The following is a 27,687-nucleotide window of genomic DNA, read 5'->3' as shown; positions in this document are numbered from 1 at the left end:
CGGCTCGGGAGCCCCGCGGCGGAGCTGGCGCCCATCACCGCGGTGTCGAGGTGGGCTCCGTCCCACTCCCATCCCCCCCCCCCCCCGCCCTCCCCGAGGCCTGTGCGCGTCTCTGGCTGAGCCGCCAGTGGATGTCGTTGTTCTGTTCCTTGAGCGCGATGTCACTCCTTTAGCATGACCTCAAACGCGGCGGGGGCTGGGACCGCCAGTCATTCTCCGTGCGAGGGCCGGGGCGGGAGGCAGGCGGGACCCAGCCCCGCCGCCAGCCCCACTTTTGTGGTGCCGCCGCCGTCGCGGTCTCCCCTTTCTCCGCGGGGCTGGCCGCGGGGCGGGCGATGCTCCGGGCTCCCTGAGCCGCCGCACCGCGTCCCCGGCCGAGGTGCCCCGCGGAGCGGCGCGGTCGAGCGGCGGCTCCCCGGTCTGCCCCGTGTCCCCCTCCCCGCTGTCCCCACGCCGCGCGGAGGTCGCGCAGGATGCCGCGGAGGGGAGCGGAGGCGCCGCTGGCCCTGCTGCTGGCGGCGGCGTGGCTGGCGCAGCCCCTGCGCGGCGGCTACCACGGCGTGAGCATGTTCGCCGTGCAGACCGCCCAGCCCGACCCCTGCTACGACGAGCACGGGCTGCCCCGCCGCTGCATCCCCGACTTCGTCAACTCGGCCTTCGGGAAGGAGGTGAAGGTGTCCAGCACCTGCGGGAAGCCGCCGTCGCGGTACTGCGTGGTGACGGAGAAGGGCGAGGAGCAGGTCCGCACCTGCCACCTCTGCAACGCCTCCGACCCCAAGCGCGCCCACCCGCCCTCCTTCCTCACCGACCTCAACAACCCGCACAACCTGACCTGCTGGCAGTCCGACAGCTACGTCCAGTATCCCCACAACGTCACGCTCACCCTCTCTCTCGGCAAGAAATTCGAGGTGACCTACGTCAGCCTGCAGTTCTGCTCGCCGCGCCCCGAGTCCATGGCCATCCACAAGTCCATGGACTACGGCAAGACCTGGGTGCCTTTCCAGTTCTACTCCACGCAGTGCCGCAAGATGTACAACAAGCCGAGCCGCGCCGCCATCACGAAGCAGAACGAGCAGGAGGCGGTGTGCACCGACTCGCACACCGACGTGCGGCCCCTCTCCGGCGGCCTCATCGCCTTCAGCACCCTGGACGGCCGCCCCACCGCCCACGACTTCGACAACTCGCCCGTGCTGCAGGACTGGGTGACGGCCACCGACATCAGGGTGACCTTCAGCCGCCTGCACACCTTCGGCGACGAGAGCGAGGACGACTCCGAGCTGGCCCGCGACTCCTACTTCTACGCCGTGTCCGACTTGCAGGTCGGCGGGCGCTGCAAGTGCAACGGGCACGCGTCCCGCTGCGTCCGGGACCGCGACGACAGCTTGGTGTGCGACTGCAAGCACAACACGGCCGGCCCCGAGTGCGACCGCTGCAAGCCCTTCCACTACGACCGGCCCTGGCAGCGAGCGACGGCCCGGGAGGCCAACGAGTGTGTGGGTGAGTCCCGGCCACGGGCGCGGACACTCCGGTACGGGCGGGGAGAGGGACGGGGACAGGGCGCGGAGGTCCCCGGAGGGGCAGACAGAGGGAGGGCAGAGCGAAGGAGCCGCGGGGAACGGCAGCGAAAGGCACGGGGACATCCAGAGACACGGGGAGCCGTTCAGGGACACCCAGGGAGATGGAGAACGGGACAGGAGGAGGACACTGAGGTACCGGAGAGCGTGGGGCAGAGGAAGGCACACCGAGGGGCCCCCGGAGCGCGGAGCAGGGATGTGAAGGCACTCGGGAGCGCACGGGATGGGACACCGAGGCGCCCGGCAGCTCAAGGCAGGGGACGCTGAGGTACCCGGGAACGCGGTGGTGACAACACCGAGGCACCTCCAGCGGGCACGGGGAACCTGGGAGCACCAGGCAGGGCACAGGAATTTGGGCAGGGTATGCCGAGAGCCGCGGAGGCGTGGGACGGGGGACACCGGAGGCACCGGGGCAACACAGGGGACCGAGGCACTCGGCGGAGCAGGATGGGGTTACCGGGGGACTCCGACGGGCAGAGCAAGGGGAAGCTCGGAAACGCGAGGCAGGAAAAAACGAGGAGCTGAGGAGAAGGGGATAAGGGACACTCGCGATTCCGGGAAAACGCCGTTCGTGTCCGGAGGAGCGCGGAGGGGCCCTGGCTGGTCTGGCAGTGTCTCCGTCCCGGGCAGGTCCCGGCCGGGGGCCCCGCCGCGCACGGCCCGTCTCCGGTCCGGGGAGCCCGGAGCTCGCCGGCAGCCCCGCTCCCTTCCCCGGCTCAGAGACCCCGCAAAGCCCGAGAGGCTCCGCGCCCCGGCGGGACGGGGACGGGCTCCGGCCCTTTCCGGAGGGGGAAGGCGGCCCGGAGCAGGGGAGGGAAGCCCGGCAAAGCCTGCGGCTCCCGTCCGTGCATCCTCAGGGGGTGCGGGCAGAGGCGGCGGCGGGGACTTGAACGAGCCCCAGGGCCAAACGAGAACAGGGCAGCAGCCGGTTCGTTCCACCTCGAGAGAGAAACGCGCCGTCCTGGCTGTCCCCCGGCGCAGACGGAGTGTCCCTCGCCTCTGACCGGTGTGGATAAGGGTTAAGGGTCCGGGGAGTTCTTCCCCGTGAGTCCCCACACATCCCGCCGAATGTTCCCTCCGATCTTCCACCCCCGCTTCCCGGCGGGATCCCCGCGCTCTGCCGCTCCTCTCCTCGCGGTTTAGGGGGCCGGTGCTCAGCCGTGTGCCCGTGGGGACCCGGCCCCGGGGCTGGGATGCCACGGACTGGGCTCGGCTCCCCGCGCCGGGAGCCCCCGGCCCCTCCGCCCGCCGCCGCCGCCGCCGCCGTCGCCGCCACCGCCGCCGCCTTGTTTACACGGAAAACACGGCCCCGTCTTCCAAAATATTTGCAGCTCCGACGATAGGAAAAAACCCTCGCCGAGCGGCCGGGGTTGGCCGCCTTTTTTTTTTTTTTCTTTCCCTCCTTTTTCTTTTTATTTTTTTTTCCCCAAATCACAATCAGATGTGTCCCTTGAAGAGAGCACAATTTCTTCTCCGGCGTCTTCACCAGGGAGGCACGGCCAAGCCTGGTTATCTGGCGCGGAGATGGGGCCGGTGGCACCGGGGCACACGCGGTGGCGGCTCCAGGGCACACGCGGTGGCGCGGGGTCCCGGTAGCCACGGGGCGATGCTCGGCAGAGCTGCGGAGCCCCCGCTCCCCCGGGCTGCGGATCTCGTCGGGCCGGGGGGGAGCGGCGGGGAGGTCCCGAGAGAGAGCGGCGGGTGCCACTCGGCTGCCGGGGTCACTTCGGGGTTGCTTTTCCGCCGTCCCGCGGGTTCCGCTGCCCGGCAGCGCTCGGGAACGGGGCTCCGCGTCTCGCGTATTTCCCAGCGCTGTCTCTTGCCCAGCAGCGAGGCCGGGGGGGCAGGAAGGATCCGGCTTTCCCGGCCTCAGCCCCGCTCCCTGCCTGAAGCGTTACCGCTGTAAACGATGCCATAAATTTTGGTGCGGTCTCGAGGTGCTCTCGGACCCCCGGGTCTTCTCTGCAGGGTCCCCAAATGCTCCTGAAAACACTTCTATTCAGTTGCTGTGCTGGCGCCGTGCTCCTACCATCCTTCTCCCTTCCAATTTATTTCCAATAAAAGGGAAGCAAGTTCCCAGTTTCCAGTAAAATATGTCACTTTTATGCCAGGCTTTGCATTTCAGACCATGTGCAGTTCTAGCCGCGTCAGACTTCTGCAAACGAAAATCGCTCTGTTTTTTCCTTTTCCACCGGCTTTGCTGGGAAGTGAATGTTTTGCAAGGATGAAGCTACCGTAAAACAATTTTCCGCAGCCCGATCATACTGCGCCTTCCCTGCGGCCGCACCTATCAGTCTGTAAAACCAGCCACGGCCAAAAACCCTGCCAAGCCCACACCGCCTGGAATAATCCCCCCAGATAAAGATCACAATAACCCCATTCAACTCCCACCCACTCGCTCATGACCGTCGGCCCACCCTGGTTTCCCTCCCAAATCCCGAGAGAAAGTCAGGCCCCGGGTCAGCGGGGGCTGTGGAGCCGCCTGTGCCGGGCCGGGGCCGGGGACGGGCGGGGAGTCGCTGCCGATGCGGCCGCCGCACGCTGGAGGCTCCTTCCAGCACTGCAGGGGGAATCAGAGCGGCCAGAGAGTCCTGAGCCGCCGTGCTGAGGAAAAGGTGAATTAGCCAAATCAGCTGAATTTGCATCAAGTAGCGGTGGGAGAACTGGTTGCTTTTTTTTTCACTGAATTTACTTTTCTCCTTTCTGGGAAATCGTTGGGGGTTTTCTTTTTCTTTTCATCCAAGGGGAAAAATTATAGAATGTGTCTGCTTTGCTTAAAAATTTGGGTGTTTGCTTTGGTAAGCCCATTCCCCCTGCCAAAACTGAATCTTTGTTCCTATTCATGCTTATTTGGGGCTGAAAAATAAATGCTCTGGAGTTTCTGACAGAAAGTCAAAATTTCCCACGGGAACGGTTTTTGCCAGCCAGATCGAATTTTTCTTTATTGCTCCTTGTGAGATCCCAGCACCGCACATGGAGAGGACAGGGCTTGTCCCAAGGAGATGATCTCCAGGGATCTGCTCCTGCAGAGCTTTTCACAGCTTCAGGTTCCCATCAGCTTTACCTGGCAAATAACTCATCCACATAGAGCTTGGCCTTGCGGTCCAGCTTTGGCCGGGAGCCTGGGAGCTGGAGGGCTCCAGGGAGGACTCAGCTTGGAGCAGAGCTCAGAGGTCTGTTCTCCATCCTGCCTCTCCCCAGCGCCGCTGGGCTGGCTCTTTGCTCAGCGCTGGTCCAGCCCAAGCCCCCTTCTCCAGCCCAGTTCGTCCTGATGCAGCTTCCAGCTCCCCTGGGAGAGGAGATTGCAGCTGGAAAAGGTCTGAACTGAAACGCTGTCAGAGCTCAGCTGCTGGTGAGCTTGTGCGGACACGGGAAAATGCAGGCAGGGTCTTCAACCAGATTTAACAACGTCACTAAAATGCAATGGGCAGCATTCCACAATTTCTCAGGAGCCAGGACGGTGTTATTTAGAGTGCTGGGAATGAACCCGGACCAGCACCATCCCTTTAGCTTGCATAGAACACCTTTGCCTTTGCCCTGGATAAAGCACTACTGGACAAGCCCAGGTTGCATCCCACTGACAGGCACTTGGAGAGCTCCAGACTCCATTCCCAGTGCCGGCTCTGGATCTCCACAGCCTTTCCCCCCACGGACCCAGGAGATGCTCCCGGTACCTGCACGTGTGCCTGACGTCAGCGGTGGCTGCAGGTGCTGGGCGCCGCTCGGATTTTGGCCCTCTGTGATGCCTTGAGAGCGTTTAACAAACCCGGGAGCCAGTGCAGGGAGAGAAAGGAAACACATTGTGTTCCCAGATTGGGGATTTGGCACAGGCAGCACGGGGAGCCTGGTGTTGGACAGGCTCTGCTCCGCTGCCGAAGGGTTCCCAGGCTGGGATGTGTCTCATGTCAGAGCAATTTCCGAGCAAGTTTCTTGTTCAGTGGAAAGGAAACTTCACCTCAGACAAGGAGTTGACCAGGAACTCTGAGAGAAGCGCCTGCCAAACACTCCCAATGAAAAACTTCCTTCCAGAAAAACCTGGGGCTTTATCACCTCCGTGGTGGTCCAGGGAGGCATTTGCAGGGCAGCGCTTGCTGAAATAGCAACTGGGCTCCCTCCACCCTTATCACAGCCAGGGAAATCAAATCTTCCCACACAGCCAGCTCCTCTCCCACAGAGGGATGTGAGGGATTTCATGCCAGGGAGTTCCTGGTGTCCCTCATTAAATTCAGGTGATCCCCTTTCTTCACCCTGCGTTAATCACGTCCACCTCAAAAGCCTCCCCAGTTCCCATCCTGTCTGTAACCGTTTTCCCGAGGTCAGCACAGTGGGATGTTGGGGAGCCCCATGAGATGATTCCTTCCCATTCCCCTTGGCCTCCAAATGGGAGAAGGAGTCAAGCTGGTGGTGACTTGGGCTCTGTCCCACTGGAGAGTGCCTGCAGGAATTGCTTGGCTGGGAATTGGCAGGAATTGCTTGTGAGCTGGTGCCTGTCTGCAGGGTCCAGGCACCCCCGGAGCTGGGCAGAGCAGGGAGCCAGGACGAGGCCTGGGCCACCAGGGGCTCACAGTGGCTGAGATGCATCCGACCAGGAAGGACTGGGCTGGTGGGAGATGTTCTTTCTGTCTTCTCCTCTCCCGTGCTGGTTCAGGGCTTTGCAGATGGTTTATCCTGAGGGAGACAGAGGGACAGAGGCTCTGGCTGCAGCAGTGGGGAGTGGAGTGTGGGTGGGACTGGCAGAGCTGGCAGGGACCTGGTCACCAAAGCACCCTGGGCCCCTTCGGTTCCGTGGTGGGACGGGAGTCAGACAGAGGAACTGAGTGGCTTTGCAAATCCCTCTGTGAGGAGATGAGGACTCTGAAGGTCCCCATGTTCACCCTGCTTATGGCCACTTCTGTTCCAGAGGGATGGGGAAGGATGGAAGCCAAGCATCCCTCCCTCCTTGCCTGGAAAAACAGCCACATCCCCAGCCTGAGCAGAGAGGCTCTGAGCAGGATCCCCAGGCTGCTCTGCAGGATCCCCAGGGTCCCATAGAGGATCCCCAGGGGGCCAGAGCAGGATGCCCACAGTGTAACATCCGTTGCCCACCTGAGGCTGGCGTTGCTGCCTGGATCTGGCAGCACAGCACGACTCTGCCTCTGGCTGGATCCAGGCAAGGCTCTCAGGTGGGTTTTGGAGCTGCTCTGTGGTGGTACTGCCCGTTACCTCCCGATGATAACAAGAACGCTCAAAATTTCTGATATCCAAGCTTATCTTTGGCCTCAATTTCCCCTTTTATAGGAAGCAAAGGAGGGCTGTGTAAAATCCTTTGGACTTGGGTTGAGAAAGGCTTGAAGCTTTATTGCAGCATCCTTGTACCCAGGGAAACTGCAACGGGGGCAGCTTCACCAGCAACTGGAGCAGACCCTGCGAGGGCTGGACTTCTCGTGGCTCCATGTGCCATCCATGGAGCCACAGGTCCTTTCCAGCCCCTCCTGGTGCAGCTCCCAGCGGATCGTGCTGCATGGGGAGGTGCACGAGCAGGGGTAGCTGTATTGCTGAGCAGATGGGTGCTGTAGCCATAGAAATTTGGGCCCACGAGCTGCTGAGGCTCCCATTGTAGCCTCCCAAGGGAGCCTCGCATGGGCAGAGCTTTCTCACAGGCTTTTATTCTCAGGAAGCTTAAAGTTAAACTGATTTCCAACAGAAAGGTTTTTACACCAACAAACAAACAAACAAAAAAGCGCAGTTAAGGCTGAAACAAAACCAGGCTTGGCACTCCGGGTTGGACACTTGCCTTCCCTTGAGCTTGTCCACGGCTAATCTCTGCCCTCCTCTTTCTGGGCCAAATCATGTCATCCTTATTCAGCCTCCTCTGTCCTTGCCTCTCAAACTCCCTGTGCCTGCTGGGGGGGACGTGCTGCCTCCCCAGGGATGGAGCAAAAAGCACCCGAGGGCTCTGGAATCCCCACTGCCTGTAAAAGCACTGCCAGGATCCTGGGGTTCCTACCTGGCCTGTGAAGTGGGAGCAGCTGGGGCACACAAATTTGTCCCTGCATTCTTAATGTATCCCCCCTTCATCCTCAGGGATGAGATGGATTTTTGTGACCATGGAGGATTGATGCCTTTTTGGCTCTTGATCTCTCCTGCCTCCCTTTTGTGACACCCAGCTTTTTGGTACAGTGGTTTCGGAGGCTCTTGTGGTTATTATGGGACTGCAGGATTTCATTCCGGGGAGTTCCTGGTGTCTCTTATTAAATTTGGGTGATTCCTTTTCTTTACCCTAATTAATCACCTCTGCCTCAAAAGCCTTCCCAGCTCCCATCCTGTCTGTAACCGTTCTGTGGTTGGGCTGTGCAAGCAGAATTTTATTGAGGACTTTCTGAAGGATTTCAGGGCGCTGTGTTGAGTTTTTTCCTCCACCAGTTTTGTCCTGGGGGACATCCAGGACAAAGGAGATTGTGGGTCAGGATGACTGGAGCAGTCTGGTGACCTGCCTGGCATTGAGAGGTTGTAGATCATTTTGCCCCTTTTTGCTGTCAAACAGCAGAAAAAACCCCAAAGCAGCCCCAGGACCCATCAAATCTGACATCCAGCTTTTCCTGGAGAGCGCTGGCACAGCTGCCTGGGGCACAGGACACACCGACCCCATAGCAGGGCTGAGTCCCCAGCGCACGGGTGTTCACTGACTCAGCCTCACCAGGATGGTTTATTTGCACCACGTTCCTGACTGCACCTAACAGATGCCCCCGTGTTTCAGGAGGGACGGGAGAGGATTTGCTGCCAGGACCAGCCCCTGCAGAGAGCTCAGAGCCGGGACAGGGCTCGGCGGTGGCAGAGCCACATCTGCTCCGTCCCCAGGGTGTCTCTGGAGCAGCGGCTGCCGTTTGGCCTCTGCCGCTGCGATCAGCAGGAAAAGTTTGCTTTGCATAAGCCGAGCTCCCGTCACGAGCATCCCTGCCAGATCCCCGCTGCTTCCCGCACGGAGCGGGCACGGCCGGGGCTGGCACGGCCTGGGGCTCAGCCTGGCTCTGCCGCCCGGCGGGACGGGGACCCGCTCCGTGTCTGAGCAGGGATCAAAGCACGGCACAGCGACAGGGACAGGCCGGATCCTCACCCGGGCCAATCCCGGCTCTGCCCGCGGCAGAGGCTCATCCCCGCTGACCGCGCTCCGGAGTCCGGAGAGCGGGGATGGGGCTGGCTGGAGTGACAGGCGGGCTTTTAAAAAGATATCTGCATAATAGCTTTCGTTTATAGGGGATTAGGATGCCCTGGGGACTGATAAGGAGACAGGGAGGCTTTTCCTGCTCTCAGCCAGGGCAGCCGCGGAGGCTCACGGAGGGAGCGGAACGGGGACTCGGCTGCTCCCGATCCACCCCAGGCAGAGGCAGAGGGAGCAGTGGCACGGAGGGGCTCAACCCCACCCGGAATGGGAGCTCGCTTTAGGCTCAGCAGAAAACGGGGAATTAACGGCGGGGAGGGAAAAGTCCTGTCTTCTTTTGGGAGATACTAAAGAAACGGGTTCTGACCTGGGAGAGCACGGGAATGGAGCAGCCACTCCGCTCTGCTGGGAGCTGGATTTATGGAAGCATTTTGTACAGCACTGGTTTTAGTGGAGACTGGAGCTTAAAAACTGATGGAGTGATGTGGGCAGAGATTGTTCCGTTCCGGGGCTCAGCGGTGTCTCGATTTGAGACAAGTTTAGGGGGAAACGCCCTGGAAGGGACATCTCCTCCACAGAAGATAGGGTTCAGCACTCCCTTCCCCACCGATACGACAGGAATTTCTTGGATGAAAGCGAAAAAAATTACTTATTTAACAAGCAGGCTCAGAAGAAAAATGAGTAATGTTAGATAATAAATCTCCTCGCTGCAGAGAAAGCTGGTGGATTTTAGAGTTCCCTCTGTAGCTGGCTCGGCCCCTCCCGAGCTCCGAGGCCGGGATGCGGCGTCCCCGCAGCCTCCGTGCCGATCCACGGGGCCGAACAGTTCCAGAAGAACAAGAAGAAATTACCGGAGGATTTTGGTGTGCAGTCCTGGGAACACTTCTTGCCTGAGCCGAGCAGCACAGGGGAGAGTGTGTGAGCCCTTGAACGCAAACCGGGCTGAGGAATTTTCCCGGCTCCCCCCCGCTCTTCCCTCGGACCCAGCTTAAAGCTGCGGGACCCATTTCTGGGGAATAAACAGACAATAGGGGAATGCAGCATTATCATAAAATCACCCCAAGACAAGCAGGGATGGTGCCGGGCATCCTGAGGTCTCAGCTGGCACGGGGGGCATCGACAGCACAAAGTGGGCACAGAACTGCTGCCCACAGCAGGCACCTCCTGCATCGTCGGGGTTACAGAGGGCAGAGGAAGGAACAGGCAGGGAAAGAGCCTGGATTCGTGTCCCGCACACAGCTGCGGGACCATGGAAGAAACTTTCCTGGGCAGAAATTTCTGTGGGCAGAAATTTTCCTTTGCAACCTTTTCAAAAAAATCTCATTAGTGACAGGAGGGTTGAAAATTTTGTCTGCACCCCCCACCTGGACAGAGGGTTGGAGAGCAGGGAAGGAGCAAACCTTTATTGCACTCTCTCCTGGAAGTACAGGGTTTTTTTAAATTATTTCACAGAAGAGCTGGAAGGAGCCTCTGGCTTTGCCCGATGCCTGTTGTCACCCAGGTTGCAGTTTCTCATGGAAAGGGATCCCCTCTTGGGCTGAGACAGGATGCCTTGAAACACTGCACTGGGAATCACAGCCCTCAGCCCAATTCCTGCTCCCCTTGGGGATGGAGGGGCTGGTAATGGATGAGCCCAGGAGACCTCGGCCATCTTCTGCCAAAAATGAGCAGTGAAAAGAGATTGTGTGGGCAGGCGAGTGGAAATTCCAGTACAGGTAGGGGGGAGCAGCCTTGGGAATCTCCGCTTGAGGATCGAAGCTGCTGCATCTCCTGTTTGGGGAGAGGATGGAGAGCCCAGGGCCTGCACCCAGCACCCCCAATTTCCCCTGGGAAAGGGCAAAAATGCCATGAGGGGCAGGACCAGGCAGTGCAATGGCACCGGCTGGGAGCAGCCCGGCTCTGTGGGGTTGTTTTAAAGCACATTTATCCTTTTTGATACACTGGGGTGGGAAACCCTCTCTGCCAGTGAGAAGTAGGCACAGATTTGTTGATGGTGCCTCATGGAGTGGGAAGAGCACTCCCCTCTTTCTCAGGGCACGAGGGAGGGAGGGAGGTGAGATGTCCTCCCCCCTGTCCCAGGTGGGAATTGGAGGAGGAGCACGGGAGGAATGCTGCTGGCTCAGCAGGCCCCGCTCCGGGCTCGGTGCCATTTCCGTGCTGGGTCTGTGAGCTCCCAGCCTGCGAGGAGCAGCCCAGCTGTTCCCTCCCTGATCCCATCCTTACACAGCCTGCGTGCTCCAAGTTCAGAGCCCGGGATGGAAAGATGGATGAAGTGTCCACGTCATCTTCCCTGTGGTATTTCGGAGCCATCCATCACCCAGATCCCTGCCAGGCTGCATTGGGTGGATCACTGGGATCTGTGCTTTGTTTTGACCAAGTGTGACAATTTTGATTCGAATTATCATTAATTATTCTGCGGGAATAATTATTGTCCCTTAATGTCAGCTCTGTGGGTATTTAGTGTGCAGGCTCAGGCAGTCAGACCAGAGTGGATGAGGAGAGAAAGAAAAGCACATCTGATTGGAAAAGGGAATTTTTACACTCACTGGGGACTGCCCCAGCACTTGCTTAGCTCTCACAGCCCCAAAAGGACTTTCCTTCAGGGTCTGGAGTGTCATCTCTGCCTGGTCAGGAGACGCTCTGGGGAGAATTGAGCCCTGCGTGCAGGGAGGCGAGGAGAGGGGAGGGAGGCACAGTGCAGGCAGGTGAGACCTGAATCTCCCTAGCTGCAGACTCCTCTTCATGCAAGCCCTTCCCCTAAGGGTGCCCCTGGCTCTTCCTGGCCCAGCGGCTACCCCGGCAGGTAGCGATGCCGAAGGAGCCTGTTCCAGCAGCAAAGCGAGCCCTGGGGAACGTGGCAGAGGCACCGGGACGCTGTAAGTGGAACAGGGAAGAAGGAAGGTAAACAATGGGAAAAGCTGCAGACAGGATGAAAATGTCTGGGTTTAAAAATCAGCGTTTGTGGTGCACGAGAGCAGCCTGAGGAGCATCCTCGGGACGGGCAAAGCCGCTCCCTCCCGGTGCTGCCCAGAGCCTGTTGTTTTCCAGCCCCATCTGATAAGAGGCGCAGAACCAGCCCCGCGTTTCGCCCTCCTCTGTCAGTGCCGCCCGTCCCGAGCCGGGGCTGTTTACTGGCTCATCCTCCCCCTTTTGCAAGAGGGAGTCAGTTCTGGTTAATGTTGGAGATCGGAACGTGATTACTGAAAGCCTCATGAAATTAAATCGCTGCGCTTCAAAGCGGCCGGGGAGGGAGGGAGCGTCCCTCTGGCAGCGGCGGTGGCCGGGCGGATATTGAGAGCAGCCCGGTGGCCAGCGCTGCCCCGCGCACAATCGGGCTCTGACAGTGGGAAGGCAAATACAAACAGCAGCTTGTGTTTGCACACAAAGGCTCTGTGCACCGCCGTCCCCGGCCCGGGCTTTACACCCTCGGCTCTTGGGCAAAAAGTCCTGGGAGGGTTGGAGGGAGGGAAACTGGGCTGAATATTTAGGAATGAATTGAACTGTGCAAACACGCCTTTGGGAAGCTCGCGGTGCAGCGCCTTGGATCAGCTGCCCGCCGGGGCTGGAACGCAACCGCTGCGCTTGAAAGGGCGACTTTCACGCTGAAGCAAAACGGGACAAAGGAAGATAAATGAAACGGGCTCCCGGCAGGGTTTGGTTTGTTTGTTTTTGTAACTCGGCTAATATTCCCGCATTGTTCAGCCCAGCGGCCCAGTGCCTGTCCTTCACACGCTGCTCGTAAATCGGGGCTGGGCGGGCGGCGCAGGCAGCGGGCGGTGCGGGAGGGACGGGACCAGCGGGACGGGGACGGGACCAGAGGGGAGGGGACGGGACCAGCGGGGCGGGGACTGGACCAGCGGGAGAGGGAAGGGACCAGCGGGGCGGGGATGGGACCAGCGGGACAGGGATGTGGCCAGCGGGACACGGACAGGACCAGCGGGACAGGGATGGGACCATCGGGACAGGGACAGGACCAGCGGGGCGGGGATGGGACCAGCGGGACAGGGACAGGATGAGCGGGACAGGGACGGGACGAGCAGGTCAGAGACGGGACGGGACGAGCGGCTCCGGCCCTGGGGACCAGGGATTGTCCTCTGCGGCTCTTGCGGTGCCGGGAGTTGGGAGCTCGGCGACTGCGGGGGGGCAATCGCACGGCGCTGAGCTGGGCAGGTCCGAGCCGGGGCGGGGGTGCTCAGCCCTGGTAATTCCCAGCTGTTCCTGGGTTTAGCCAGAGGCGGCTTTGGGCGCAGTTCAACATCTAACCTAGCAGAGATGTATCGAGGGGGTCTGTGGACCAGCAGAGCTCCGCTGTCAGTTCATTCCTCAGCTCAGCGCGGCATGTCCTGATGATTTCTCACGGAGCTGGCCGCAAATCCGCCGGGATTTGTCCAAGTGGGGACATCCCAGCCAAACCGCGCGTACCAGCGCTGATGTGTCAGCCCTCTCCATCCCATCCCAAGGCAAGGGCCAACGCTCATCCTCACCATGCCACGTGCGTGCTCGGGGATGGATCCCCGCGGAGCTCAGAGCCTGCCCAGGGCTGGAGGGTGCTGATCCTGTGGGGTGGACGTGAATTCGGGATCAGGGATCGCAGGGTGGACACAGCGAGGTTGATACAGGTGCTCATTTGATTGTAAGGAGCCGAAGATCCCCAATGCAACCCTCTTGAAAATTCCCTTTCCCTCCGGATTTTGGGCAAAGGAGGTTTAACACTGCAGCATTTCTCTAGTGTGAGCTGAGTGAGCAAAATTTAATAATCAGCTGCATAATAGTTCAGATCAAATCAAAGAGCAAGAGCAGCGTCACCTTTAAAACATTTAAATAACATTTAATATCCTCTGTAGAATTTACTTTCCATAAGCCTCTGCAAAATCACCAAATGTTCACAGAAATTTGGCAAACTGACTTCTGCACAAATCCAGCCCCCCAGATGAGCTGTTTGTTAGTCCCCACTTCACAAAGTTTCACCCAATCAACAACAACACCACAAAATCCCAACAAAACCCCAGACAGCGCCTCACGTGCTGGGGGCGACCAAAGAAATCCCTGATTTGGGTGACCAATGAATGTCCCCAGCAATGAAAAGCGAACAATTTGTCGGCAGCCCCTGCACTTGAAAACGAATGATCCAAATTATTCAGCGAGTCTCCCTGGATAGTGAATCCATTGAAAGGGGATCGAGACAGAGTCATAAATTATTCATTACCCAGAAGAGAATGAAATGCATATAATCATAACAATAATAATAACAACAACAATCGTTACACTAATAATAGCAACCAGAGCCCGGCCAGCTCTGCCCGAGAACCAGGGAGCCATGAAGCCCCCCAGATTTTATTTTCCATTTATCCCAGCCCCTCTTTAGAGCAGCTGTGTTAAATAAAGGAATGTAAAGTGGGTCGACATTTGGAGTAAATTTATTTATTGCCAATAATTTGACTCGCTTGCCTTGGCTGGGGGCGGTGGACTTTGTGCTCGGGTCCTTGACAGGGAGAAGCTCCATGGACTCCCACTCATCCCTGGTAATTGCTCCATAGAATGGATTTCTGTGTGTCCTGGGCTGCTTTTAAGGAGCCTTTGGAAGTGGCTGCAGCGGAGGCATGTCCTGTCCCACTGTCCCTGGAAAATTTATAGGTGTCCACGGGCTGAAAGAGAAGTGGAAAGTGCTGGCCTGACACACATCCCCGGGATCTGACTCTTCCTGGCTTGAATGGGACCTTGATTGCGGAGTCACCCGGGAGCCATTGAGCCCTGAGAGCTGAGGAGAGGCCGCAGCACTTGTCACCCAGCCCGCGCGTTTCCTGTTGTCGCTGGCACGCCTGGCTTTGGCTGCGAAAGCCCCGCCGCGGATCCGCCTCGAGCCTCAGCCCGGTGCCTTTCAGCTCCCCGGCAATTCTGCTGCCCTTGGGACCCGAGGTTTCCTTTGGGCATCTTTGACTTGGGAGCTCCTTCCAGCAGCCCCCCGGGGGGATTTTCTCCACGGGGAGCTCTCTGCTGGGCGATATTGAACATTCAAATACATTTCTATGCCTGCACCGTGTTGGAAAGAGCCCGGCTACCACTTCGGCATGCAAATGAACCCCCGTCCGCAGCGCAGGGGCTCAGCCGTGGCACTCGGCCATCTCCCAGCCATTTCCCACAGGTCGCCCCGTGTTTGCAAGGAGGGGTTGGAGGGGGCCGCGGGTTCTTTCTGAAGCTCCCTCAGAGCTTTCTCCACCTGCTGCTCTCCGGGAGGAGAGGGGAGGGCTCCTGCTGGTTCCTGCATGTGGGGAAAATGACATTTTTAAAGCCAAGGAGCAGCCGGTTGGGCTGGGAAGGAGCAAAGCCCTCACTTCATCTGGCTTCATCAGCTTTGGGTGCTGCAGAGGGGACTCAGCACCCGCAGGTTGGGGTTGGGTGGGTCAGTGCTGCAGCAGAACCAGCCCGTGGGGGTAGTTTGGAAAGCAGTGCTGAAGTAATGTCACAGAGATGGTTTTTGTTTGGTGAATTCATCTGCAGTTCAGGCTGAGCCTGCCCAGGTGGGAAGGTGTGGGAGGATGGGGGAGATGAGGCAGAGCAGGGTCCGTGGCTGGTGGGTGCCCGGTGCCGAGCCTGCTGCCATCAGCTGGGTCTGGGGACATGTGGGACGCGTGGGGCCTCTCCCTGTGGCACAGCAGGAGGGCTGAGCTCGCAGATCCTCTGCTGCCGGGCAGCTCTAAGGCAAGGAGCAGAAGAAAGAGTTCCTGCTGGCATTTTTGTTGGAAGTCGCCTGAGTATTAAGTGGAACACGGTTTTCATTACCAGCTCCATTTTGGTGCAATAAATCACGAACTAGAAACACACTTCTGGCCTGGATTCTGCCCTCAGTTCTGAGTGGCAGTAACCAGAGGCAAAATCCAGCCTGGGCTTCAGCGTTACAGCCCATATGGTCACCTTTTGGAATTGATTTCTTCTGGTAATTTCTGTGTAATTGCACAGCACTGAAGGCTGCTTCCTCTCCTGGGCAATTAATGGTGCTGATCTCGTGCCAAAGGTCCTCTTTGCACTGCACAAATCTGTGAGGAGAGACGAGCTCAGCCTCCAGGTGACGATCTGCACCCCCAGCAAGGGGACCCTGGACACCCCCAGAGTCCTGGGAGGAGATGGGGCCACCAAGCAGCATTCAGCACGGAGCAAGCCCTTGCTGTTGGGCTGTAAAGGGAACACGGAGTGTTTGTGCAAGCTCCAGCTGCTGCTGGAATATTTGGGAGGTCATTCCCGCCGAGCAGGCTGCAGGAACCTATAATTGCAACAGATGCTCGCCGACAGCGGTGGCCCCGTGGGGGAGCAGAGCTGCTCGTCCCCCCAGGGCAGGAATCTAATTTATATCACATAAGACAGTTTTATTTTTCAGGATTACCGATGGATTCCGTGCCAGAGAGCCCCGCGGGCTCCGGCCGCTGCCTCGCTCCTGCCTCAGACAGGGGGAGTGCAGGGTCGTAAAAGAGACTCCTCGTGCTGGGTTATGGGGCCTATAAAATTATCCCAGTTAGGAGCCGGCTGCCCGTTTAAAGGAGCAATTGAAATGGATAACAAAGGCAGCCCCTCACCCGCCTCGCAGCTTCTGTACAAAACCTGAGGTGGATGGGAAGGAGAACCGCAGAGGGTTTGTTTGAGCCAGGCTGCCGCGCGCTCAGATGCTGCTGCCGGGGATCCTTTCTGTGTGCAAACGGCTCCAGTTCCAACGGGACAGAGGGAAAGTGAGGGGGGGAGGAGGAGGAGGAGGAGGAGGAGGAGGAGGAGTCGGAGGAGTCGGAGTCATTTCTCGTCTCACCACTGGTTTCCGTGGGCTTTGGATGGAGCCCTGCTCTCCCTCTGTGCAATTTGCTCGGGGTTTGGATGGAAGGCCGGCCCTGGCGTGTGTGGGCTGATGGATTTGCTCCTGTTCCGCCAGAGGCAACAGCGCAGCCCCGAGCGGGAGAACCTGGGACCAAAGGGGAAGGTGCTGCCTCCAGGAGTTTGGCTGCCCTGAGTGCCGGGGGTGGAGAGCTCCTGCAGCCCCTCCTTTGCTCTGGGGGCTCCCCAAAGCCAGCCCCGGCGTTTTGCAGCTCAGCGGGGCACAGACCACGCAGTCTCCAGCTTCCCCCAGCTCCAGCTGCTCTCTTCAGCTCCTCGAATTGGAGGAGCAGCGATTTCACCTCCCTGGCTGCTTCCTGGGACCAGGGAGACAAAATGGGCTCTGTGAGTGGTGCCCATTCTGCTCATGTCCAGGTGAAATCCCTCTGCTCTGAGATTCTGTAGAAAAAAGGGGAATTTTTCTGCATCTCCTGTGCATCCAGCTCTGAAAATCAGACTCATTTGGTCAGGGGAGTGCAGCCGTGTTGTGTGAACATTCCCATCCATGGGAAGCACTCTGCAGGTCAGTCCATCACATCTGTGCTTGGGAGCTTAAAATCACCTCCTCACACTCAGTCCCAGTTTGAGATCCCAGGCAGAGAAATGCTCCTCAAGCCTCAGGTTGTCACTGGTTTCAGAGTGAGCACGCCCTGGCAGTGGTGAGAGCAGCTTGTCCTTGCCCCGTTAGCTGGGACAGCACCATCCCTTCCCAGACAGCTTCCCCCCTTCCCAAACCTCATCTCCCAAGTTCACGGGCTCACATTTTCCCTCACTGCTTCCTCTCATGGCAGCAGAGAGAAAGTGGGAAAGCAGGAGCTGAAACCCACGATGGCAAACAGAAAAAAATGACCAAACCCTCTCAGAGGAGACAAAACCCCTCTGGTTTTACCCCCCACCTGCACTGTGCACTTGGGATCTGGGGCTGTGTGTGGATCTGAGCACTTTTGGGGGACACAAAGGGACAGTCCCAGGGTGGATGCTGGGGAAGCAGCCGCAGCCTCTAAAGAACTCTCCAGGCTCCCAGCCTCCTGAGAGTTTAATTTTTGGGAAGCTTTAACATCCCCAGCTTACCAAGCTCTGAAAGAAAGGTCAGCTAATCCTTCACAGCGTCTGAATGAATTCAGGCCCAGAAGTGAGATTACTAAACAGGGGAGCGGGAGGCCGGGAGAGCTGCATGGATACAGGGACCCTTCCCATAGTCAGGCCTGGCTTTCTAAAGAAATGGACCTTTTATTCCAGTTCTCATCCCCCGGGAGGAGGGAGGGGTGGGCAGACACGGCCAAGGCACCCAGCTCTCCTCCCCCAGCAGCAGGGCTTGGTGGGGGGAGCCCTGAAAGAGAGCTGAGGGTCCCCATCCGTGGAGGGACAGTGGGGAAAGCCGGGGTGTCCTGTGGGCACTGTGCAGCACCCATGGCCTTTGGATACCCTGCTCTGGGTGTCAGCTCAAGCATGTAGGAAAAAAAACCCAAAACCAGAGTCCTTATGTCCCTCTTTGGCTGCTCGGGTGGCTCCAGATCCAGTCTGAAGGCACTGAGGTCCCAGCACCCCGCGCACCAGGCACAGGGTGACACTGAGAGAACGCAGGAGTTGAGGGCAATGTGGCCATTGCTGTGTCCCCACCACTTGCCCCCATGGTTGAGGTGGCCTTTGTGGGACACCTGAGCTGTGTCTGGGCTGAGCAGGGCGAGGTGGGTGCCTGGGGAGGGCCGTGCCCGGGGGCTGAGGGGCGTCCCCTCCCTGTGCTGCACTCACACTCCTTTGTGAGTCCCGGGGTGATGACATGACAGCACCGCTGAGGATGAGCTTTTCTCCTGCAAATCCCGTGTCCCGCTCAATGCTGGAGGAGCAGAGCCCATTGAAAGCCCACAGGCAGCAGCCCCGGGGCGGGGATGCCCCGCGGATGAGCCATGGTAACCTGGCTACAAGTGTGACAACGCAGACACCCAGACCCTGAGCCTCCCTGCCAGGCTCCCCAGCTCCCCAGACTGGGTATTCAGGCCACAGGGGTTTCTCTGTTGACCTCGAGACACTGTTCTGCATGGGAGAATTCTCTTTCTTTCTCTCCTGGTAACTGCAGAACCGAGAGTTTGCAGTTGGAAGGTTTCACTCCCACCACTGCAAGCTGGTGACTCAGCCAGGAGCTGCTGGCCCAGTGGTGGCTCTTCATTCTCAGTGTCCAGGGGCCAGCTGGGAGGAAATGAGAGGATGCTCTTTTCAGTCACTCTGTGATGACCCCAGCAGGGTGGGGATGCTCCGTGACCACGAGCAGAGCCCCCAGTGCCATCACACACACAGCTGCCAGCTCCTGCCCCAGTCCTCTGCCTCCCCACAAAGCACTGGGGGCCCTTCCCCACCTCCCTGGGGGTGTCTGATGGGACAAGCCCGAGGTCAGACCTTCTCCAAGGCTTGGTTTCCCCCGCAGAGCCCTGGGAGAGGCCGCAGCTGCGCTGGGCGCTGCCTGGCTGTGTGACCCCCTCAGCACTGGGTGCTGCCTGCAGATCCTGCAGCCCTGCAGGTCCCACGGGAAGCTCAGCACCTCCCAGCTATCCCAGGAAAAGCAGGGAGAGGGATCACTCAGCCCCCTCAGCACCCGGGAGGTTCCAGGTGCTCCCTCTGTCCTGGCAGATCCTTCCTGCAGGGAATAAACTCCTGGTGCTGGTGGAGGGATCTGTGTGAAGAGAGGTTTTAATGACAGCCATGGGCACAGCCTTGCAGGTCTGTTCCAGAGGCATCTGTGCTGCTGTGAAATCCAAAGTTTAATTACATGGGAGCCTGGATTCCGAGCAGTAAATGCCCAAATTACAGCTAGGAAATGCTTAAAACCCGTCCCCAAAGTGGCTTTCAGTGACAGGATCAGGGCAGGGGCACGAAGGTGCCCAGCAGAGCTCTGGGATGTGCTGGAGCCGCCAGCCAGGAGCAGCCTTCCTTCAGTGTGACAGCTGTGACAGCAGCAGGGACAGCCTGGTGCCACCAGGCGCAGTTTGAGAGCAGCCTGTGGGGATCAGTGCGGAGGAAGAGGACAGGGCTCACGCAGAGGGAGAGAGGTGCAGGACCGTCATGAGCTGTAGGGTTCAAACCAGCCCCATGTGCCTTTTGGGGTGATGCTTTTCCCTCAGCTTGTGGGGAGTTTCCAGCTGCAGCCCTGGCTAGAAACCAAACTGATGTCGGAGTGTCTGAGTGTGACATCTGGTGTGACATCCTGTCCCTGTCCTGGGGAAACCGAGGCAATGAGCAAGGCAGTGGCAACCAGAGAGGCTCCCTGATCCTGATTCTCTTCCCCAGTCCTGCACTGGTTTCACTCCAACTCTTGCTTTACTGGGAGGAAGGAGAGGAAACTGATCCTTGCTGTGCTGGTGAGCATTAACCTGGTGCCTGGGGGCTTTTGGGGGATTCTCCTTTAGCTCGGCCTGATTTCAGACTGGACTGGTTTCGGGTGCACCTGAACGTTTCCATCTCATTCTGCTGTCCCTAAACAGCGACAAACATTAACCACAGGCAGATCCTGGAGACACGCAGGGAGACACACAGCGAGTCCCCCGTCCTCACAGGAGGTGGAGAGGGCTGTGCCAGCAATGAGGAGAGGACAGCGCTGCCTTTGGCAGGAGAGGAGGGTCCATCCCGTGTCCCTGCCTGTCACCTCCTGTCCCAGCCCCGTGTGAGCCCATCTGAGCCTCCCCGTCCGTCCCCTCCACAGCCCCGCTCCTCCAGACGCTGCCCCCAGCTATTCAACCTCTCTCCGGATCATTAAACATATTGAGCAACACCAGTCCTGTGACTGGTTAATTAGTAAAGACCTGACTAATTAGTTAATCATGTTTACCGCGTGCTTTGAGAGTGCTCAGTGTTATTATTTTTAATTATGACTGGCCCCAGGCGCTGCTCCTCCCCCCATGCCAAGCCGTGCAGGGCTCACACCATTTGTCTCTGCCACCCCAGGCTGGGTTTGGGGTGGGAATTTGCCTCTTCGCCTCTGGTCACCAGGTGTCCTCAACAGCCCCTTGGGGGATCTTAGAAAAGCCCCCACAAAATCTCCCTGTACCCCGGCACACTGAACTGGCTCTTCCAAAGCCATCCCATCCCTGGAGGAGTCGGGGTGGGCCCTCGGGAGGCCCTACAGAGCAGAGCCTTTGTGGTCTCCTCACCCCACATCCCTCTCCTGACCTTATGGGGAGGTCAGCCAACACCCAGCCTTGTTCTCCCTCCCCAGCTCCAGCCCTCAGTGCCATGGACACCTCGGACTTGAGAGCCTCCCGTTCTGTGTGAGAGAAATCAGATTCCCAGCAGAAGGAAAGTCAGGTTATTCCCAAATCTGAGTGGGGCTGGTCAGAGGGAGAGGACAGGCAAAGATTTCATCTGCCCAGAGGAATGTGAATGGGGTTTGTTAGTCAGGGGAGGGTCTTGGCATCTCTGAAGAATCACCAAGTCTGATCTCCTTGGGACTGTCTTCATTCGTAAAAATGTCATCAGCTCGTTAAGCACCGTCATAAAGAGCTCCAGTCACCCCTTATCACTGTGGGATCTGCAGGGGAGGCTGCCAGCACCAGCTGCAGAATCAGACCCACCTCCACAGAGCACTGAGAGGGGAAATCTGCCTCTGAGCAGACAACGAGCTGTGAAAGTCACCCAGGGCTGCCACAGGAGCAGGGCTTGGGAATGTTTCTGTCTCCGGGAGTTGGTCGGGGTGCACATGGCCAGTGACAGTGACTCTGCTGCTGCTGCCTTCACCCCAACCCTGCTGTCCCCAGGCTGCAGCTGGGAGCTCTTTGCTTCTGCTCTTCTAAAAGCCCCTAGAGGGGCGGTCAGGGGCTGCCACCTCCAGGTGACGCTGGCCTGAGTGGCTGATGCCAGCTTTGGCCTGCGCTGGGGGGATGGCTCTGCGGGATCATGGAGATGCTGGCTGCGAAGTGCAGAGGTGTTTCCCTTTGCACTCTGCATTTCCTCCTGGAAATCCTCCCTCCCTTCGTGGCTGCCAGTGAAGGGCAGAGCAGCCTAGAATGGGCACCAGCCAAAATGTCAGCGATAATGGGGATGGAGCCCAGCCTCAGGCTCTGGAACTGGTCCTTGGACTGGCCATACTGGTCCAAAGAAAGCACCTGGTGGTTTTGGATCCTGCTTCTAATCTGAGCAGCACCAGATTCCCTGGGAGGTGCTTGAGAATGGAGCAGCCATGTGGCAGATGGGGTTTCTCCGTAGTTTAGGGGTTTCTCCGTAATTTAGGGGGTTCTGAAGCACAGATGGGATCCTTGCAGCTCATTTTAGTGGCATATCTGTAGTAAGAGTGGTTTAATGGCTTCCACTTCTATGGATCACCCATCCAGGACATTTTCAAGCTGTTTATATGGATTAACCGGTACAGGATAGGGCCTTCGAAGTGCTTGGGACCATTTGGAGTCTGGAAATTTGATTCTCAGCTGTGCTGCATTTGTCTCCCCATGTGTAAAGGTCAGGAGGCTGTAAGGGCCCCTGGACTCCGAGTGGGCTGTGGCCCCAGCCCGTTGTCACCCCTAGGAGGGGCCCAGTGGGTTACTGGGTGCCTGCAGGAAGGGCAGCAGTACCAGAGCTCAGTTTTGTTTCTTCCCCAAGACCACTTTTCCTCCTTGTCCACCTCCTCCCCACCATCCTCCTCTCAGAACCCATTGCTTCGCTCCATGAAGCTCCTCCTGCAGCCAGGGAACACCAGGAGCCCTTCCCCAGCCTCCCAGTGCCTCGGTGCTGGGCTGGGGGAAGCTCCTTTCCTCCAAAGTCCTCCAGGGCCAGGCAAGACCCTGAGCCCTGCTCCTCAGCCTGCGTGGCTGCCTCGTCTCTCGGGCGTCAGAGCTGCCCCTCTGCCCCAGCCCAGCCACGGCCTCAGCGTTTCCATGCAGGAGGAGAGGCTGCTCAATCTCTGCCTCTGCAGAGAGAAACCAAGGCAGGGAGGGAGGGAGACAAACCCAGCTGCACCTGGGAGATGTCATGGTTGGTTTTCCAGCTCCAAATGGGCAGTGACAGCAGCTCCGTGGGGGCGTGAGCAGGGGGAGCAGGGCAGATTTATGGCCCTGGGTCAGGCTCAGGCTGAGCCAAGCCTCCTGCCTAGCATCAGCTTTACGGACAAGACGAAGTGCAGAACCTCCAGTGCGGGCGCCCTGTGAGAGGAGAGACCCTGGAGAGCAGGAACAGGGAGTTCTGTGAGAGGCCATCCTGCCCCTCTCCCTGCTCTGCTCAGGGCTCTCCTTTCCAGGCTGGATTCGGGATTGCAGGGTCCAGGCAGGAGCAGCCCCCAGTAGATGCTGGGTCTGGTCCCACGGTCCCACAGAACTCGTGGGCTGTGAGCCATGAGCAGAGCAGCTGGGGGCAGAAGGAAGCAGGAGGCAAGAGCTCCCCTCTTTCAAAACGAAGTAAAACTCACAGCAATTCCCAGCCCTGCAGGAGGGAGCAGCGCCAGACAGAGAGCTGAAACCTCGGAGAAAATTCCAAATTCAACACCCTGTTGGGCATCGGGGTTGCCAGGCCGGGGAGATGCTGTGGAGATTGTCACAGCACCACAGGACACGAGGGCCCAGGCCATGCCAGGGTTTCCCTTTCTGGCCAGACACCCAGACTGAAAGTCTTGTAAACTCAGAACCTCATAGAAAAGATTAAGCAAAATTCCTGGAGGCTCCCAGCTCGCCCTGAGATCAGCGTGGGACAGACCTTTCTCCCAGATGTGGTGAGATTGTCACTTCATCACCGTCTGGTACTGAAAGCTGGGTTTCAGCGGGGCTTTGACGAGTAATTGATGGATGATGCAATGGTTTTTGTGACTGCGGTGTCCCCAGATTGTCCTCTTTGGCAATGCCTTTTGATGTCCCTCTTCAAAGGACAGGCAGATCCTGCCCTTTCCCTGGGAAGGGATGACCAGGAAAGTCTTGGCAAACACGAATGAAGTGCTTGTGGTGTTGGGATTCATCCCAAGCCCTTCACCTGAGGCAGGTGAGGTGTTTTTCTGATGCTTTTGCTCCATTAGACCTCGTGGGGTTGCTGTAGGTGTTGAGGTGTGAACTCTGACTTTTGATTCAGCCCCAGAGCCCCCTTTGGTGCTCACAGTCTGAGGATCTGTGCAAAAGCCTCCACAGACAAAACGGATGAGGCTCAGCAGGGTCAGGCCAGCGTGGCACAGCCTCTGCTCCTGGATTTCGGCAGCTGGTTCGGGAGGTTCTGCAGGAATAGCAGCACCTTTGTGCTACAGACAGGGCTGGAGCTCAAACACACCCGGAGACAGCTACGGGAGGAGCAAAGAGCTCTGAAATAAGAACAGTTCTGCATTCTGAGTACTGTACAAAGCAGGGGGTATGTGGGGTTCCACTGAAATCTGAAAGCCAAAACTCCCAACAGCCAAAGCAGGGACACTCTGTGCCCCAGCACGGTGTGGCCAGGGAGCTCCAGCTGTGTCTGACCCATCCCAGGGACTTCTGCTTCCTCCAGCATTCCAGAGCGGCCTCAGGGGGAATTTCTCTATAGGTGCCCCACCCCTTGTGCCTGGGCAGGGAGAGAACCTCGCTGCAAAGGGTGGCTGCTCTCGGAAGGGACAAATCTGGGCTCCCCTCTGAGCGGTCTCACCGTGGGGGTCACCCCAAAGGAGAGGTGGCATCTCCCCAGGTAAGCGGGGGGGGGATCAGTGCAGCGGGTCGCCATGCAGTGCTGGGTACCCACACAACACCCTGGGCAAGCAGAGGGCACAGCTCAGTGGCCCTTAATGAGTTCCAAAGCCTCAGATTGGATCCACAATCGGATGAAAATGCCGTTATTTATTTATGGGATTCGAAGGGCTCGTTTCATGTTGGATAAAGCCGATGGAAGAGCTGGTGGCAGCTGTTTCTCTGGAGTTAAGGGAAGCCTCCCACTGATCCCAGTGGGAGCAGGGCAGAGCTCTGAGGGGAAACGCCAGTGCTGGGATACCTGAGCTGCTCCCTCCACGCCGAGGATAAAGGGACTGCCAGTCCAGGCAGCTCCTGCTGCACAAAGGGCACAGCTCTCCAGGGGCCCGGAAGGCTTCCAAGGCAGCTGAAAGCCTCACCAGAGCGGATTTATCTTCCAGGGAAGCCACAATCAGAGCTCAGCTCCCTCCAGCTTCACTCCCAGCTGTGCTCTCAGTACTGCTGTGGTACCTGGTGAGCACCAAAGACCTTCTGGCTCAGCGAGGTTGCCCAGGAGCTTCACTCAGAGCCTGCCAAGGTGCTCTGGGACCACCCAAGGAGGGCAGGAATGCTTCTGCAGCCCAGCCAGGGAGGGTGGTGGCTCCTCCTGCCCAGCCAGGCAGGCCAGTGATGCTCCTCCAGCCTGACCAGGGTGGGTTAGGATGCTCCTCCAGCCTGGCCAGTGCAGGTGGTGATGCTCCTCTGGTGGCTGTGGTGAAGGCTTGGGAGCAGCTGCTTGTCCTGCAGCTGGATTTGAGCCTGGCTGTGGCTGGGAGGGCTTCACAGCCCCTGAACCCGCTCAGCAAAGCCCGACCTGTGCAGGGAATGGAGCAGGAGGAGTCTCTGTCCAGGGAGAGCTCCTCCCTGAGCCTTGGAGCCGCATCCCCTACAGCACTCGGAGAGGGACACAGGGCTGGGGGATGCTGGTGGGGCAGGAGGCTCTGTGGGGACATGGGGGACTTCGTGCAGGAGGGGATGAATGAAGCTGGTGGGATCTTGATCCAAGTAAATTCCTCCAGCACCGTGGGCAAGCGATGGAGCTCCTCACACTCGGAGGCAGAGGATGACAGGGGATTTTGTGGCCTCAAGGAGTGACTGTGGGGGAAAAGGGGGGGCTCAGATGCTCTATTGACATGTAAGGGGAGCCTGACTCCCTCTTTGTGTTTGTGCTGGTAGGAGAAAATTGAGCATTGTCCGCACACCTTGGGATTGGGGAGGGATCGGGAAGGGGCTCAGCCCTGTTGGTCGGGAGAAAGCCCGGAGAGGGCCGTTGAGCAGAGGAAAGCCATGTCAAAGGAGGGATATAATGGCAGATTACAGGGAGTTCCTGGGGTGGCATTGAGCTGCCCAGCCCTGCTCAGCCCAGGCATTAACATTCATTGTGCTGCCGCTCCCCCAAGCTCTGCCTCGCAGGAAAACCTGAGCTGTCCCTGCCCCACAGCCCCGGCGTTTGTGCTGCCGTGGAGTCGCTGACAGGCTGCCCTTTTATGCACATGATCGGCTCCCCAGGAATCTTTCCCGAGGCGTTTTGATCCCACAGTTTGTCAATGGTGGCCCGGAAAGGGCTGGGCTGTGCCCCGGGGTGCCCGGGCTCTGGGAGAGCTGAAGGTCCATTCAGCACAAGAATACCCCAAGCCAGCAGGTGGGACACGGGAACCCGTAATCCCAAATCATTTTTCTTGCTGGCATCCTTTTTTTTGTTGGGAATGATGATGGCTGTGGGCAGCAGCGAGGCGTGGGCTCGCCCCTGGGAGAGCGATATTATTCCCCTCCTTTTGTGCCCGGGCCCATGTTTGAATTGGGAAACAAAGCTGAGCAGCTTGTGCCTCCTGTTGGAAGCCTTCCTATCCCGCTGGGGATCCGGGACCTTTTCATCTCAGCCCAGGCACTCCAGAGGCTTCTGTCTCTGGCCGTCTTTAAGTCCTTAGTAAATATCAGAAAAGAGAAAATAAAGGCGATCCCCAGGGCCCAGGAGTGTTACCTTCCCTACATCAAACAGAGCAGGGGGGAAGGAAAACAGATATTTATCCTCATTTTAGCATTTTTCATGCGGAGCTTGCAGACAGTAAATAATATTTAGCCCCATTTTGCAGTCTGGGGACACTGTGGAGCAGGGTGGGTTTTACTCTTTGTGTGCGTACCCAGATTTTGGGGGGATCCAGACCCTGAGCCGGGGGAAGGGGAACAAAGCACTGCCAGGCAAACGCCAGCTTGGATGCTCCCATGCCAGCGATTCCGGAGCCATGGGCAGGGCAGGCAGGGAAAGGGAGAGCTCAGCCCCCCTTGGAACCTTCTGGACACAACTCAGCTGCAAAGCAGGAGCCCTAAAAGCAACCCAGGAGTCAGGAGGGAGAGCAGGCAGAGCAGGGAGGTTGTGCCCTGTAGGGAAGGAAGTTGCATTGCTGCTGAGAAAGGAACAGTTTAAAAACATCCAACTCCTTTTCATTTACTGTCTCAGACTGGATGTGAATGTTTGGAGGAAACTCTTCCCTTTCCATGAAGTTTTTGATTATCTGATGGAAGGCAATTCAAAACAGGACAGGAATATTTCCCTTTTTTTGTTTGAAACCCAAACTTTTGGCTCGGCTTTCAAAACCCCAAATGAAATCATTTAAATCTGAAATCCACACAAAAATGTTTCTACTACGTTTAGATGTTTTTCCTTGGAAAAATGAAAATTCTTCCTCCCGCAGCCTCCAACCACCCTGTGATTTCTGTCTGAGGCTCACACTGTGCGACCAGCTCTAGGTTTGACACCCGGGCAGGCTGGCAAAAGCCACAGCTCAGCTCCCCAGCTCGGGCTCTGTGCTCTGACATCAACGGCAGTTGCACAATTCCCTGTTATTCCTTCTGCAGAGGAACATCGCAGGAAGAGGTTTCCTGGCACAGGTTTGGGGATGGCACTTCTTCCTCTGACTGATGATGTTCACGTGTGGTTGTTGTTCATCCTTTGCTCTTTAATACTTCCTTTTCCTCCAAAGCCATTTCCTGGCCAGGTTTGCAGATGGGTCCATCTGATGTCCCCAGGGCAGCTGTGACCCTGGTTCTGCTGTCCCTGGAGGGTGAAGGAGGGGCTGGGTGGCTCCAGGGGGGCTCAGGGGACATTGGGAGTGTCCCTTGCCCACCATGCCATGTCCCCTCTCTGCAGAGAGCTGCCACCTCAGGAACGTTCCTCCCAGCAATGTCAGCGAGCTGGGGACTGGTCCCCAGTGCCAGGACAGGCTTCTGCAGGAGATGTGAGGCAGGTCAGGACTGGGGGTCACAGAGAGCACCAAAATCTGCTCCTGTCAGCCTTGGAGCAGTGGGGAGACACAGGAGGTGACACAGGTCACGAACCCACACCTCCCCAGTGTCCCAGCCCTGCAGCAGGCACCAGGGCACAAGCCAGAAGCCCAAACTGATCCATACAAACAGCTGATAATTGGGAGCTCACGGGAAAACAGCCCCTTCCCAAAACACCGCTGAGGAG

The 27,687-nt window shown here is 58.2% G+C and overlaps 1 protein-coding gene across 1 annotated transcript in view; it reads left to right on the top strand.

Annotated features, from left to right (window-relative positions):
* The first annotated feature begins 233 nt into the window (after positions 1-233).
* Positions 234-27,687, top strand: part of NTN1 (netrin 1) — an 88,263-nt gene continuing 60,809 nt past the window's right edge. Inside the window, exon 1 of the mRNA XM_032129162.1 lies at positions 234-1,497. Coding sequence (XP_031985053.1) covers positions 474-1,497 — 1,024 coding nt within the window. The 5' untranslated portion in view covers positions 234-473. The remainder of the gene's footprint in view (positions 1,498-27,687) is intronic.

This window comes from Corvus moneduloides, chromosome 19 (genome assembly GCF_009650955.1).
Source record: "Corvus moneduloides isolate bCorMon1 chromosome 19, bCorMon1.pri, whole genome shotgun sequence".
NCBI lineage: Eukaryota > Metazoa > Chordata > Aves > Passeriformes > Corvidae > Corvus > Corvus moneduloides.
Note: the sequence above shows the minus strand (reverse complement) of the source record. Positions and strands in the feature narration are given on the sequence as shown.